Source organism: Lagopus leucura, unplaced genomic scaffold (genome assembly GCF_019238085.1).
Source record: "Lagopus leucura isolate 7727_CA_CO unplaced genomic scaffold, USGS_WTPT01 Super-Scaffold_100021, whole genome shotgun sequence".
Classification (NCBI taxonomy): Eukaryota; Metazoa; Chordata; class Aves; order Galliformes; family Phasianidae; genus Lagopus; species Lagopus leucura.
The window spans coordinates 9,440,777-9,456,967 of NW_024962274.1; the positions used below are offsets into that span (position 1 = coordinate 9,440,777).

A 16,191-nucleotide genomic window follows, 5' to 3' on the forward strand; every position below is an offset into this window, starting at 1 on the left:
GTTTTCTATAAAAACTGACTGTAATTAATCCAATTCGCATTCCAAAGAACATGCCCAGTTAAAACAACTGTTTACCTCCTCATGTGTATATATGCACTGACTAGCAGACTGTAGACAAGGATGTGTTGCAAATTTCAGTACTGATTTGAAATATCATAATGGTAACAGACTTGGTCAGGGTTACCTGGTCAAGTCACTTGTATCCATTTATATATTTGGAGGAAAAATAAACAGGGAAAAAAAAGGTAGTTTTAACTATTTGTATTTTTTTTTCTTTGAACTTTATATTTAAATAATCCACAGGAAATGAAGGAACTTTATATCCAGCAAAGAAGTTAAACTCTGAAAATGCAAAAGTGTATGCAGAATTATAGAAAAGAAATTGGTAGGGCAGCAGAAAGGCTTTTACTCTCATGAAATTTCTGGGTTTCTATAGTATAAGATTGTAATACTATTATAAAACTTTCGTTCATCATTTGGAGACTGTTTTTCTTTGCCTTATGCATCCTGTGTGTGAACGTTTCATTAAACAATGTACTCAGCTGTGAAAAAGATTCTTTTGATTCCTTGCACTCAACACAGGCACAAATAATGACAATACGTGGCCTTGTAGCTTCTACAGCTGATGAAATGCCGGATTTCCACTTGAGTTACAGAACTGAAAATAGGAATGAAGGCTTTTTCTGAAAGTTTTTAAATATTGGTAATGTTTTAAACTATTGTGACTCTTTCCTCCTTCCTTTCCTTTCTTTCCTTAGCAATAACTAAGGAAATTAGTCTAAAGTTCTTGACTGTAACCATTGACATTCATCTTGCCTATCTAGGGTGCTCCACAATGGTGATCTGTAAGTAGTGCTGGAACAGAATTATTGAATGGTAAGATCAGCAAGCCCTTTGACAGTGCTTTTTGTAGGGCTCACAGTGCTCAGCAGAGAATGTCAACATCATTATTCCTATTTAAAAACAGTGAAATGGAAACTAACAATTGAACCACTGTCAATGCCCACTCAAAAGACAGCAAAAAATGCCTCTTGGGAAACAGGGCACCTGATCTGGTGACATTATTTTCATTTCTGGGAATGAAGTTATGAACATGTAGAACCTCCCCTGGCTTCATTTTCTTGTGCTAACCTTCCATCACGTTGGTGTTGCAATTTATTTGCTATTAGACACAAGTATATGAAATAAAAGTCTATGTTCCTCTTCCCCTCTTTTTCTTTTGCTCAGTTCCAGCTTTGCACAATTATGTTTTACAAATATCTGTTCTTTAGGAAAAAAAATAATAATCCCCAGCTCATTTACCCAAAAAAAAAAAAAAAAAAAAAGAACATCAAAATCCCTGATGCTAAAGCAAACAGACTGATAACAGAATACACTTTAATTCATCTGCTGGGTCATCTGAGATTTGTGTCATCTCCTTTGCTGTAAAGCTGACCGCATTAAGGGATTTCTTAGTTTAGCCTAAGGAGGCAGAGATGTAGTGCTATTATAGAATTGTTGATACTAGCTGAAACATGTGGTATATCACATTTATACAGCAGACTGTTATATACCATTAGTATTGCTAAAGGTGCATTTATTTTTGCTGTATTTTTAATATATATGTATAAATTCTCTCTTCTCAGATTTGCATGACTGATGTCTCTGAACAGCCTGAGGCAGATATTAAGGAAAGATGAGCAGCTACAGTGAACGTCCAGGGGTGCACTAACCACAAGCCTTGCTGTCAGAAGTGAGTGACACAACAAGCTGTGGCTAATACACAACCCTTTCTGCCCTTCTCTCAATAATTTTACTTTCTTGTTCAGTAATTTTTATCAGACTTCATTGTTTTTTTGTCTGTGATTTCTAATATGCCAGCAGTTGAATAGCACCTGACAGAGATCCTAAAAAGCTCGGAATTAATTAGCCTGATGTAGGGGCTCTGACTCTACAGACTCTATGTTCCAGCAGTTCCAAATATTCTCTGAGCAGCTGCAGATGTGCAGCTTGAATCTATACAGCATCACAGAAAACTCTAGATACAACAAGAGTTGTATTTCCCATCTAGATATTGTATATTTATATCCATACATTAAATGAGAAATAACAGTGTGCTTCTCAGTTTGACAACTGTCAATACGTGTCAGAACTTCTACTTGTTTTTTTTCTAATGCTGGGATTTCATCAAGAACCAGAAGACAGACATCTAAGTAAGTATATTTAAAATCCCTTTGTGCAAGCTATGTCACCTTCATTTTCTGCCAAATGAGCTGTTCTCTTTCTTACTGTTGCTGTAAACCTCTCGGGACCTTTTTAACAGTGGTGTAGAAATACTACAGAGTATATACATCCAGGAAAAAACTACACTGCAGCAAGGTAAAATATTTGCTAAAATAAATATAGAAATAAGAATTAAATCAACTTGTTATTCATGGTTGAGATGTTAATTGCCATAGTATTATTTGGCTCCGTTGCCTCCAAAGAGATTCCTGAATACTGTTTATATGAAAATTGTACCATGCTAAGAAAATTTTGTCATTTTCAGCAAGCGTACAAAAACTTGTAGTGCTGTACTGTTATGGCTATACTTAATTCACAATGCTGATTATATTAAGGGAAGAAGAGACTTTTCCCAAGTCCTAGAGATGTTTTATTAGTTTATTTCTTTTCCCTCCCTAAATAATTAAGTATTCTCATCCTTTTCCATACATCCTTAATTTGGTGTAATAATTTATATTCCAGAGTACAGAAGCAGCTTCTTCAGGACATCCCCTCAGACTTTTTTCTGTCGCCTGAGTAATACCTTTCCTTTCTTTGTCTGCCAAGGATGGATGATGGCAGAATTCATCAGCGTGTAGGACGTGCCAACACCAGAAATTCCATCAGAGGCAGTATCATCTCCCAGCCAACTTCACTCCTCACCAGGTAAATGCATTACTTGTCTGAGGGAGTGAGACAGCTGAGTGAGGCACAATTATATGCAGGGTTCAGAATAGTTGCCAAAGTAACATGAGGGCTGCTTCTGGGATTATCCTCTGACCAGGCCTTCACCTGGAGTTGCTACTGTCCTATGGCACTGTTTTTCAGCTTAGTGTCAAGCAGGAGCAGCTTCTGTAAATGGGGACTGATGGATGGTGCATGTTCACAGCAAGTCCAGCACCAGAAAGGGAAACACACTGCACTTTCACAGTGGCCCTTGGCGAAGGAGGTCCTTTACAGTTAAAAGCAGTAGAGCCACTACTTCCTTTTTCAGTGAACAAATAGTCCAGCAGAAACATATTTTATTAATTACCATTAAAGATGTCATGAGCCCTGTATGTCTATTTCTAATTTGAAATAGTAGTAGATTTTGAGATTGATCTTGAAAATTGAGCCTGTTTCCTTCTCTTTGCAGAGATAGATAGATAAAATAACCATGGATCAGGTGGAAGTGAAAAAGAAATGAGAGCCAGTGATCACAAAACTCAACTTAGGCAGCTATATTAATGCATGTAACAGTGTATTGGTGTCTTAAATTTGCATTTGCAGCTTTTCCCAGCCTTCGATTAGAATTTCAACACTTCAAGAGCATTCATTGGTATCATTTTACATCTCTGTAGTCACAGATTCTGGCTGTTGTATTACAGGTACGGATTCAGAGTTGGTTTTTGGATGTGCTTGCTTATTGTTACTATAAGAAAGCCACCGTTTTTGTGCCTTGATAGCTCTTCAAAACTTGCAACTGGACTTAGGATAAACAGTACATCTGCAGTTGACATTCCAGAGTTTGCAGCATAAACACATTTTTTGGAGATAAAAGGTGAGATTTATTTGGCTTTTGATGGGTAGGGGAGAGGGCAGAAGGGGTGCCTGTGTGTGCATGTGATGTTCTGGTTTAGTTTTAAGCAACTAGTTTACAATAAAAAAAAAAGTCATGGTGGGGAAGCTATTTAAAGTCATTCAAACATTTTTATATTTGTGTTATTCTAGTACTAGGTTATTGCTTATAAAGTCACTGTTGTGAAAGTAATACAAATATTTTAACTGTAAGGTCAAACTTGTGAAGTAGCTCTTTCTTACTAATGTTTTCTGCTCCTCTCTGAATGAAAAATGCTGCATAACCCACCGCCATGCTTGCTCTAAACTATGTACAGTGATACACTTGAGTTTTCTGAGTATTTTGTTGCAAACCAAATTTATCTGATACCCATTCCTGCATTAATTTGCTTAAGTCTAAAAAGGTAAGTTTATTTACAGTAGAGAAAATACCTCATATTGGCTTTTTGTATAATGTACCAGCATGACCTGAATAGATTTGCTTCCAGTAACAAAAAGATAAAAATCCATTAGCTGGACAGACACAAGCATATAAAACAATGAAAGGCTATTTATAATATTGCTGTTTTCAGCTTGCTTTAACATTTGCATTGATAACAATGATAATAATCAGGAAAAACAGAGACATTAAAAGCAATCTAAATAAAGTCCAGTTTTAAATATGAAATTAAAATTAAAAGTAGATATTTAAATATCAAATTTCCTTTCATTTGCAGAGAAATGTGCTGATAACAAGTATCATGAAGGCCCTGCTTCATGTCACTAATAAAAGTAGTAACACTAGGGAATGATCTAGGGTATTAGGATGTAGTAACATGATTTTTTTTTTGTGCAGGTTAGGCTCTCTATAAATAGATGCTGTAGCCCATTTTGTATGATCTTTATTCCTGCAGATAAATTTTATGTATCTAGGCTCAATTCTTCACATACTCTTTTAATTCCTATGAGAGTCTAGAACAAAAATAAACAACAAAAATGAGCACGAAAATCTCTAATTTTAAAATATATTCAGTTTTTTTTCACTTACTTTCTCATGATTAAACTGCACTATCCAGTTGTGGTCAATCTTTTCCTACAGCTATTAGATGGATGCAGAAATTGATTTAAAAAGTCCATCACCAACTAGAAACCCAACAATACATTCTCTAAATTCCAAGACCTGCAGGAGCTGCTGCTGCTAATGGTGTATGTGAGTACCCTCAAGATCTCTCAGGTTACTCTTTGCAGGATGAGTTATCATACACAGGTGCTCAGGAACATCCTGGTAAGTCAAAACCAATTGCTTGTTTCTTTGGGAGAGAGAAGAGGACATAGCTCATTTCAAATAGCAAATTACAAAAGTCAGTGATAAAACAGTAAACAAAAGGAACTATTTTAGGAGAAGAGCAGAAAAGCCACTAGGCAGCATTCACTTCCATGCCATTTTGGTTTTTATGCAGTAGAACAGTTATCCTAGCAATTAAGTGCTGCATTACTTGGTATGCAGAACATTTGAAGATAGATTATTAAGGAAAGGGGACAGAAAACACACCACAAAGACTTACCAACACATTGCACGTAGCTTTTTTTTTAACAGTGTATAAGAAAAATATGCTGTGTTACCATAACTAAAATACTCTCTCAACCTCTTACGAGTTTTTTTCAACTTCTTTTGGTTCCAGGTAGGTTTTAGTTATCCTAATTCTATTTTATAAAACCTTTTCTTAACAACAATGGCTTCAGGAAGAAGAAATAAGGGAGAATTATGAGCCCAACAGTGGGCTGACAGTTGTGTTGTCACTTTCTTTTGTGTCACTCAGGGTGGGGTAACGGCATACTTTTCTATAGAATAAAGCCAGACAGGAATTGCAGCTGGCACTCAGCAAAGCAGAGGGGAACCTTTTCCTCATTAAAAAATCGTTGTTTGAATCCCAACTGCACATATCTGTGGTATAATGAAGTCGCTTATTTTCCACTATTTCAGTAAGGTACTGCAGCAAGCTAACGATTTTACAGGACGGTTAAAGCATCGATTTGCTGCAAATTGTTCAATCCATAACTAATGAGTAGCTGTACAGGTTTTCAGTATATCAATTCAAACAGAATTTTCTGTTTGTATAAGATCATTTCATTTGTGGACATAGAATGATAGTTTTTTTCCCCCCGGTAACCTTCAGCATTCACTTTCTTCAGCTTCTATGCATGGGTTGGATAAAATCCTTCTCTTCATGGTTCAAACAGCATTCTTGTAAAATACACTGTCCACTTCTACACAGGCATACATGCATCCCAAATATATTTCCTTGTAGAAGATAACATCCAAGAAGGCAGGAAGAGACAATGAATGGAATTTAGTCTCTGTCACCTGTAGCACTAAAACCCTCCTAATTTGAAGTGGGATTATATTATGTTACACCTGTAAATGTGTGAAGCCAAAGGGCAGCAACTGTGTTTGTAATTTGGACCCACACAGGTAGTTCTTCATAACAAGCTGAAATCCCTCCTGTATGGAAAAAATAGCAAAGACAAAAAACCTCTGTGGACTGAGTGACAACACTTTTGTCACAGACTTCTGTTACAGAAAGAGGAAATTGAACCCTATGCTTGCTAACAGATTAAGTTCTAGATTACTTCAGAACTGGCAATGCCAGTATGATTGTACCATGTGTTCTCCAGCCTTTGTAGGAAAAGGGTCAGTTCTATCATTATCAATTACTACAACAAGATCATTTTAGGCAAAACAGTTACAGGCAAGCAGTTCAAATCCTGTCAAAGAATTCATAGACTGAGAAAACATTGTATTGGTGGTTACAAAAGGAGCAATGTGGCTCAAGGGCTGTTAGTATGGGAGTGCTGAATCATCCCACTCCAACTGCTCTTGCCTGGTGAGATTCTGCTTGCCTCTCTTTTGGACAGTCACTTCCTCCTCATCCTCCTCATCCTCCTCCTCTTCACTTTCATCCGATTCAGCACTGGTCGTATCTTCCTCCTCATCATCTTCCTCTTCACTCTCCTCTTCTACCCGGTGAGGCTTTTCATATTTCTACAGAAGATTCAAAGAAATGAGAGGCTGACAATAGCAGGTGAGTCCCTTCTTGCTAGGCAGTGGCTATGAAAACATGAACCCTTATTGCACATCATTTGAAAATGCTAACATGCAGGAAAAAATTTGCTTTTCGTCATTATGTGATTATTAAATATACTACAGTTCAGTAGCAAATATAACAAGAATGGAATATTAATAAGTGATAGCTTTGTTTTTTTAGTCAAGCTGACAAAATTTAACCCCTCAATGCCAGTTTATCTGAATTGCTGATCATTTCCCCTCCCTTAAGAGTTTTAATATTTACAAAGTAACTACTTCATCTTGGGTGCCTGGAGTGCAAAGACGAATGGAAGAAGTTATGTTGCACCCAAGAGTGCTGCACCATATATTTAATATTTTTTTTTTATTGTCAGAAATAACTGCTAAGTTTTCAATTATATATTATCATAGTGTGCAGATCTCAAAATTAAGCAGCAGTCCTGACCGACTGTACATACAACTGTTCTGCCAAGCCTTATTAAATGTACACAAAAAAGAGGCTTTAAACTTGCAGCTAAGAACCTACCAGCCCTGACAATAACTCCTGGTATTAACACAATACACTACTATGTTTCAGTAACTCACCTCCATGGGGTTGACAGTAATAGTCAGAGCAGAATCGTCCCAATCCATTTCATTTTCCTTACTGCTTTCATTGTCTGTAGAGCTGTGCTGCTGGGCTGTCCGAATTCTATGGACTCCCACAGCTATGATGAAAACGAGTACACTCACACAGATCACAATTACGACTGTGGCCACACTTGGAACAACTGAAACAAGAAGTGGAAAAGGCAACACATTTATAGCTACAGACCAAGCTGCCTACAAAACACTGAACACATTGTCTATTTTTCATTCCTTGGTACCTATTTCTCTGCCACCTGTCTGGGACTGCAGAGTTGGTGAAGTGCCCACCTTCCAGGGCAGAGCGTATACAATAAGAAGTATTGCAAATCTTAATTAAAAAGTTACTATGCCTAATGTTCGTGATTTAATTCACTTCATTACAGAAGAAAAGCAGTCAACCAGTTCAGAATCAATTAGTTTCAAAACAAACATTTCTGCATTTTCATCTTACCTGTGTGTTGTCTCCTTCTGACTACAGGTAAATGAAGCTTTAACATCAGCTGTAAGAAAAATATATCCATCTCCACACTTGTATTTTAGAAGGTTTCAAACACTCATACTGGGATTTCCATTGTCAAGAAATAATACAAAGCATTGCTGCTCTATTGCCTGTGTTACAGTCTTTCTTAAAGACTCCTGAGGATTCAAGACATTTTTCCTCACTGTTCTATTGCACTCTGAGAAGCCTCTATCTCCAGCTAGTCACAGAAAGACATCTCTCCACACTGCTCTTATGTTATCAGCTCCATAGTGGTACAGATTAGTGGAAATGTAATTTTGCTACCTAGGTACTGAAGTTCCAGGAGCTACAGTAGTTCTGTACCCCATTTTGCTGCCTTGCCTGTAAGACTGGAACTCTGAAATCAGAACAAGATGAAAGAAGAAAAGAAAGGAGTACTTTGCAATAGTTGGTTTTGCAATAGCAATTAAAAAAAAAAAATAACAAAAAAAAAAAACCAACCCAAACAGTATCATAACACTCTAGAATTACCTATGCTTATTCAGCTTTGTTCTTTACATACTTGCTTACCATTCAGTAAAAAGAATTCAGAATCCAGCTTTCAGACAGATAGCTATGTCCTGAGTTTAGCTTTACTGAAAAGGCTTCTTTGGCTATACATTTTAACTTACACAGCTCAAATGTTTAGTTCAAATTCTGGATTTAATAAATACTAATGCCCTCTGTGCATCACTAGGAACAAATCTCTGCAGAGAGCTCCAGACTGAGGCCTGGACAGCAGCCAGCAGCACTGCCAGATTATTTCTTTAAAAATATTACAAAAATCATTTAATTTTGCCTAGGAAAGGATAGGCAGAAACAGACATGCCATAGTAACACAGATGTAAAACAACAATATCTTTCACACTATTCAGTACTATAAACAAGATGCCCTGTTGACCAAATTAAACCAGAGTACTTAGCCTTTAATGTAGACTTTAAAAAGAATACCAGTTTTTAGTACTAAGTACATCATCAGAAAGAGAGAACAGTGTAACAGTCATAAAGGTGCCATGATCAATGTCAGGTTTCACAAGATATAACTATGGAAAATTTAAAGACTTCATTTGTTGATTAGGCTGAATCATAAAGGACATAACCAACATAACAATCATTTTGAGAAGTCACTGTAAAGGCATCACATACCTGAGCTGTGAACAGTACTTTTGCTTTCCTCTGGATGGCGGACTGACTGGAGAAAGTGTGGCTGTACTATCACATGGTTTACATGGTCCATATAGTTGGAGTTGGTGCTGTGCAGAATATTAACCTGGCACAAGAGAAGAGATCAGATATTCTATCAGATATTCTTCTGTATTCTATTTGCTGGCTCCATATACTATATTGTATTAAGAAGTTCATCAGAAGATAGAAATATTAGTATATAAACCTTGAGACCTAGTTCCTAAGCGTTAATGGTCCATTGACTATAGATGAAGTAGCACAGGAAAGTAGACTCTTTTTATTGATTTATCTGTATGGATAACTAGTGTACTTTTTTTGTTCTTCCTTTCTTGCTCTGCTGCTGAACTTCTAGATGCTCCCAGAAAGTTATTAGCAAAAACTCTGAAGTCAGTGTCATGGCTGCATGATGCTAAGGTAAGCAGCATTTTCAGTAAAACTTAAACACATACTTTTGTTCAAAACAGATTACAAAATTTTGAGCCTGTTGCTAAGGTCTTGCACTTCTGTAGTTACTTGTTACCTGGATCCTAGGCTGGATAAGCAATTTCTTCAGCATCAGTACAGGTCTCCTGCTGAGATGCATCAAGCAGCCATTTTCTGTCCCTGAGCCAGTGTGAGGCACTGGACTTACTTAGTGCCAGCAAAAATAACTTCAAAAGAGGTATCCAAATTTTCCTATAGCGACTGACCATATGTGGGTAGTATGAAAGATTAAGTCCATGCTATGCATTCAAAATCTGTATACTAACTTTCCTTCTCAAAGTAATCTGAAATAATGCAAGTTACCAGCAACAATTTCCACCTGATGGAGAAGATTTTATAAAAATTATTATAACTACGTATTGCTTGGCAAAACTGAAAACTTGAACATAGCAGTAAAGAAAAGTGCGAGAGGTTAAAAAGCAACTAAAGAAAATAATGAAGCTGTGGTGATTTAATTTGAATATATAGACCTTAAAAACAAACAAAAAAAACCCCAACAACTGTAGGACATTTTACATGATAAATAGGGTTATGAAAAACCAATGACGACAACCTTATCCTGCAGAAGTCTCTCTGTTAGAGGAGTTCAAGACAAGTGTTGTCACAGTGCATCTGACGAGGCAAACCCACAGAGGAATGAGAACAAACATTAATTTCCTCTCTGTATAAAACTTTAGAATGCTTCCGAATTTGAAGTGTCAATCATTCTACAGATTTTAAACAAATCTAATTGTGAAAGATGGAGCAACTACTCAGCCTCAGTGTTAGAAAAGAAAGGCTTAACTAAAAGACTACTTACCTCCAGGTTAAATTCATTGCTGGTGTAATGCCCATTCAGCTCAGAGCACTTGATTCTGAACTTTCTTTCAGAGGTGGCAGAAGTGTACCAGTTACGGTATCGAATCTGCTGAAGAACCTGTTCATAGTTGTGCATGGTGTCCACACCTGAAATGGTGGCAGCGTTATCAGTTGGGGTGCTGTGCAATAAACTCTCTGTGCACAGGAGAAATCAAACAGCCACAGAAAATACAGGACTTGGCAGCGCATCAGATATTCTCTAACAGAGAAAATAGCTTTCTGAATCAAATGTAGGTCTATGATGGAAAAGAATAAATATAACCACAAAGCTTCAAAATAAAGTATTAAGTACTCAGAGGGAAGAAAAACAAAACAAAGCTAGTGTGTTACCAGCACTGAGCAGAAGAATTGAGGAACCCCCTCATTCACACATTGCAGCATGATGGTCCACAAGATCCTTCAGAGTTAAAGCAAGCAGTGTGGCTTTTTTCCTTGTTTGGGAGTAGAGATGAGACAAAGCTGTGCTTATTCATGGAGGATAATGGATAAACACAACATCCCCAGAGAACAAGAACTAATTATTGCTTTTTGAGACAGTCTCTCCTGAAATACTTTACAGGTAGCACACCACAGCTTTCTCACAAATTTTGTTGTCCTTTCATTCCGAGAATGTAACTGTTGGTGGGAAGAAATAAGGGAATGCAGCATCTATAAACATACCGTAGATTGAATATCCTGCTGTGGAATTTGTGGCATCTAGATGTTTTCCTTGAAGCTCAGTACGATCTAGTTCTAAACACTCCTGTTCAGGATCTAGTTCTGCACCACTGACCAAAACATCACAGAAATCCAAGTTGTGGAGCATTTCTTCCACGACCACTGACTTATTAGCTGTGAACACACGGCATATACCACAAAGAGAAAAGAAACAGAGAATTTTGCAATGATGTCTGAATTGTTCTTTGCTCATATTAAGCACAGTACACTTGAAGCAAATCAAGAGAAGCATTTTGCCTGTTCCGATGCTGCAACAGTGAAGGTCTAGAAACATATAGTGAGACAGAAGATAAATTTTTCTATAACTATTTTTCTATAGTAAACTCACGTGCAGCAGTGAAGGCCGAAAACTAAAATTTGATTATGGAAACAAATTCATGTTAACAATTCTGCTTTTCAGTATTGATACCAGATTGGTACTGCAGATTACAAATATCAAATATATCAATGCATAGATGATTTTCTCAGTTATTCTGTGACCCATAAAAAGTCTGCATTATAGAGAACACTATGCCATCTATCTGAAAACATCAGGGGATTATCATAAATGGCAAGAGTCTGTATGATATGACATAGAAAAATTAAGTCCTAAAGTGACTAGCCTTCAATAAGTATGATTAAAACAAAAATCTGGAATCACTGTAATAAAAGTAGAATATCAGTGTATTATATTTATTCTGTGGTATACATAGCACAAAAGGAGCACTTTCAGTCACACTGGGCCACACTAATTTCTCCACTGAGACAGAACAAGCAGCACACTTCAGCATTCCAGGGGACCCCTGCAGGTGAAAAAGGCCTCAGAGCCACAGTCATGCTGCTGCCTACAGCAACTGCCTGCTCTGCTTTTGAAGAGAGACCTGACTGGTCCTGTGACTGAGGAATACACAAGGACTACATCAGCCTCTTCAGCCTTGTCTTGCCGCGTGCATTGCTGCTGCACTTACGATGATCAAAGTATGTAGCTTCTTAGTAAGAGCAAAAATAGGAATAACTAGATATAGGTGAAAATTTATGGTTATCTTTGTTATGTATATAAGTCTGTGAGATAGCATGCAGACTGAGAAAAATAATAGTGCAAGCTGTACAGTACAGGAACTGAGAGGTAGAATTCAGTAATCATTTGCAAAACAGTTATTCCCCAAACCAATTATTATCTATTCATTTTAATTATTAGTGGATAAAAATAACAGGTGGCACATTAGGAAGTACCTGACTTCCCAGCAATTAAACAATAGCATTACTATGTAGAATAGTAATGCTGCTATGTTCCATTTGAAGGTGAGACCTCAGGCTTTTTAAGTTCAGAAGAGGTGCTACAGCCATAATTATGGCAACAATTGTATTTAGAAAAATTGGGATATGCAAAACATATAAACTAAACTGGAGGGCACTAGTTCCTAATTCACTGAACAGTTCTGAAGATGTCATAATATTTAGGGACACAGAGTATCATACATGCAGTGTCTCTTAGATGAAGGATAATGCTCTCTTTTCCACACAGGAATTAATTTGACATACCTTAATTGTATGCAGTTGGTACTGTGATATATAATGCACTTTCCAGCCTTCAGAGAATAAATGTAATTTAAGGCAAGTTAGCATTATTATAGGGAATAGATTCAGGGAATCCATGCTCCCACCCTTGCACATCATTAATGATTTCATCTTTTTCAAGAAACATACATCCAATGACTGCTTATTCTAGCCCACAAAATATTTACAAAGATGCATCAGGTTGTTAGGATTTTCACTTACTTAGCAAAGAATCATCCAAAAGGATGATTCCTTTAGACTATGTTTTTAAACCATATTTTTATTTGTAAACATTCTCCTAGTGTCAAAGAGTAACACACGTTTTTCAGCATTAGAAAAAACTCTAATCACTGAAAATCTGTAAATTATTACATTTCCGTTATGTATGGGAAACTGAGTCAAAAGAGGACTGTGTTACTTACTCAAGTATAATCCAAAAGGCAGTAGCAGAGCTAGAAGTGTAAGAACAGACTAAAAGTCCAACTATAGTCAGTAAGTACTTTCCATTGTCCCAATTAATAAAATTTGGTTACAAAATTTAATGCAAATACATTAGTCAACAGAGCACGTAGAGTAGAAAGGAATTACTCTGAAGTAGGCAAGACACGAAATAGAAAGCTGCCTTTTCAGAAGCACGTTCTGATCAATCAAATGAATAGGGATTTGTTCACTTTTTGATCTGTTTAAGTGAATGTCTTCACTGCAGCGTTGCTGTTGACTAATGTGGCTTAAAATGATTTGCGTGAAGTGACTTTGTGCTACCTTTTTGCATTACCCTTTCAAAAATATGACTAATATATAATACTACTCCTATTACTGAGTAAGCGATAATATTTAAAAGAAACCAACAAACCTCCATCATTCTTTTTTGAATGCTCCATTTTTGTGACGGTGCTGACAATCCTGATGTCAGGCAGCAGAATGACACCTCTTTCACTTTCAAATTGTGCAGCTGGTCTAGAAAAGTGGTCCATCCCACTTATTGTAATCTTGGGCTCATTGGCCTGAAGCACCATTACATATGCATCGATATCTGGGATATTAATGCAGACATCTTCACCAAAACATCTGAAAAATATGTTATTAACTGGATGTAACACATTGCACATCAAAGGTGTGTGGCACTTGCATTGTCTAAAACCCACCTGATGCCTCTTATTATTTTTTTTATTTTAATTTTATTATTTCAGTCAATTCTTTACTTTGACACTGTTACGTAAGGACGTGCATCAGTACCACGTGCATCTGTAGATCAGCTAACAGTAACAGCTCTGTTCCTTCTATCCCTACCCAGATTCACAACTACTGAAATTACAAAGAGAGGGTTAAACAAGGAGCTTTGTGACAAGCTTTATCTTTAGTAAGGTCTCTTTAAGAATAATATTTTGATATTTAACTGACATTTAACAAAGAAGTGCAAAGTTAAAAAAATAAAATTAACTGGATGATGACAACTATGTATAGGAAACCTAAGTTGAAATTCTCAAAGTGGTATCTAGTGAACATAATGGGGTATCTTGTCATGTGTGACTAAAAGGGCCTCTAATGACCCGTTTATATTGGACCTATCATGGACACATTCTGGCATTCCCTACTTTTTAGGGGGACCTATAATAGCATTTTTGTTTGAATCAGCACCGTGCTTTTAAGTTAATCTCCAAACACTCTAGCATGTTTGCATAGATCAAGGACAGCCCTGGGGTGTGCAAGCTGAACTCCATCTCAGTGACATGAAATCAGAAGTTGTTCTCCATAGTGTGGTCAGCCCACAGCACCAGAGTAAACCAAGTAAAGAACTGTACACAAGGGGTATCTGTCATTAGCTGGTTCTCTCTCTCAAAACCCGCTCTCAGTACTCTGCCCAACTTCTTGTAACAGAGAGGTACCCCTGGGAGCTCAGGAGTGGCAGATGGTTGTTTTACTACACAGAACTATAAACATTATTGTGTAGGTTCTGTTACAATTTTAGCATGAAAATGGAAGGACAAAGATTTTTGTTCAACACCAAACACCAATGCTTCTGTGATGTCAGCCACAGAAGGATATAGACAGAGAAAGACAACTTCAAGCATAGTTATAAATGCACTTGCAGCTGTGTAGTCTGTAAGAAGTAACAGGCCTCCTTTAAAAAACACGGCTCTATGTATACTAGAAGAAACTATAAGTATTTTTTTAAATGATCATTGAAATAGTTATGCAATAAATGCATACACTCTCCAGTCCAGATTGTATGCTCCAGACTATAAACAGAATGCAAGTAAATTACATTCAAAAGAAGAGTTTCTTACAAGGAAAATATGAAAAGAAAACCACAAAGTAAATCGGCACAAAAGTAATTGAAATTCATACTTTTTGCTCAATAACATCAAAATATGATTTTATATGTCCCTTTTTTACTTGTCTGAAGAAATAAATAATTCATTGAAAATATTTCTAATCAGGTGAGCTGAATTAAAACTTACTGGACTTTAGAGGAGACTTTGAGACGTCGTACGCCTGCAGTAGGAAACTGTCTAGAGTTGATGTAAGAGACCTTTCGGAGAGCTCGATTTATATTCTCAATGTCATCTCCTTCCATGACAAGGACTGACTGGGAAGGGTTGAAGTGATACTGGGGGAAATGCATATGATTAGTATTTAAGGTACCAGGTACACAGTACAAAATAACACGTTTCTAATGAGTGTTGCCTAGATGCAGGTTTAAAATCTAGTGATTTAAGGAAAAAAAAAACAACTCTTAGTTGCTGTTGTTGGCTGAATATGTGTATTGTTACCCAAAAAATGTTTCAGGTCTACCATCTATATAATATCTTAATATCCACTATACTAATTAATTTTACAGTAAATTTATCCAGATTTGTCATATTTTGCCCAGTATTATCTACTTTGCTGATACAAATTCTGCAGCTGTAGAGCTAGAAACATAACCTTACTGTTGTTATTATTAGTACTATATAATTTTTTTTAGGTCATAGGCATTCCTCATATAAAAATATTGAATTCCATAAGAGCAGTATGCAGAAATATATTTTTCCTGCTTTCTACTTAATTTTACTCTGGACAGTCTTTCTGACATATATTTCAACATGATTGAACAACAACAAAAAAAAATACAGTGTTTCCCTCCTACATCTTCATTAATGTCAGACAAAATAAAGGGGATTCTCCTCTCTCTGTCTCATGATCAATAAGGGTGTCATGATTTAAGATGAAACCGCTGCTTGCACAAAGCCAGCTGCTGATCTGAGCCAACAAACCTTGCAAAGACAGTGGCTATTCTTGTAGCCTTGATTATTCTCTATTGCATTGCACTGAACTCAAAGCAGTTCCGCTGACCAAGATATTTTGCTATTGTATCTGCATAGCAAGCAATTGATTTTTATCTTCAGCATGATTCATCCTGATTCCTTTTTTTTTTTTTGGT

The 16,191-nt window shown here is 36.6% G+C and overlaps 1 protein-coding gene and 1 long non-coding RNA gene across 2 annotated transcripts in view; one reads left to right on the forward strand and one right to left on the reverse strand.

Moving 5' to 3' along the window:
* The first annotated feature begins 1,631 nt into the window (after positions 1 to 1,631).
* On the forward strand, positions 1,632 to 5,410 carry LOC122183968. Its single transcript, XR_006180458.1, has 4 exons — positions 1,632 to 1,732; positions 2,725 to 2,907; positions 3,609 to 3,781; positions 4,877 to 5,410. It is a non-coding gene; the product is annotated as an uncharacterized LOC122183968 (long non-coding RNA).
* A 1,161-nt stretch (positions 5,411 to 6,571) lies between these two features.
* CLSTN2 (calsyntenin 2) overlaps positions 6,572 to 16,191 on the reverse strand; it is a 183,995-nt gene continuing 174,375 nt past the window's right edge. Inside the window, exons 11-17 of the mRNA XM_042878550.1 lie at positions 15,230 to 15,378; positions 13,621 to 13,835; positions 11,175 to 11,345; positions 10,456 to 10,601; positions 9,135 to 9,258; positions 7,448 to 7,632; positions 6,572 to 6,820 (exon numbers count right to left, since the gene is read on the reverse strand). Coding sequence (XP_042734484.1) covers positions 6,617 to 6,820; positions 7,448 to 7,632; positions 9,135 to 9,258; positions 10,456 to 10,601; positions 11,175 to 11,345; positions 13,621 to 13,835; positions 15,230 to 15,378 — 1,194 coding nt within the window. The 3' untranslated portion in view covers positions 6,572 to 6,616. The remainder of the gene's footprint in view (positions 6,821 to 7,447; positions 7,633 to 9,134; positions 9,259 to 10,455; positions 10,602 to 11,174; positions 11,346 to 13,620; positions 13,836 to 15,229; positions 15,379 to 16,191) is intronic.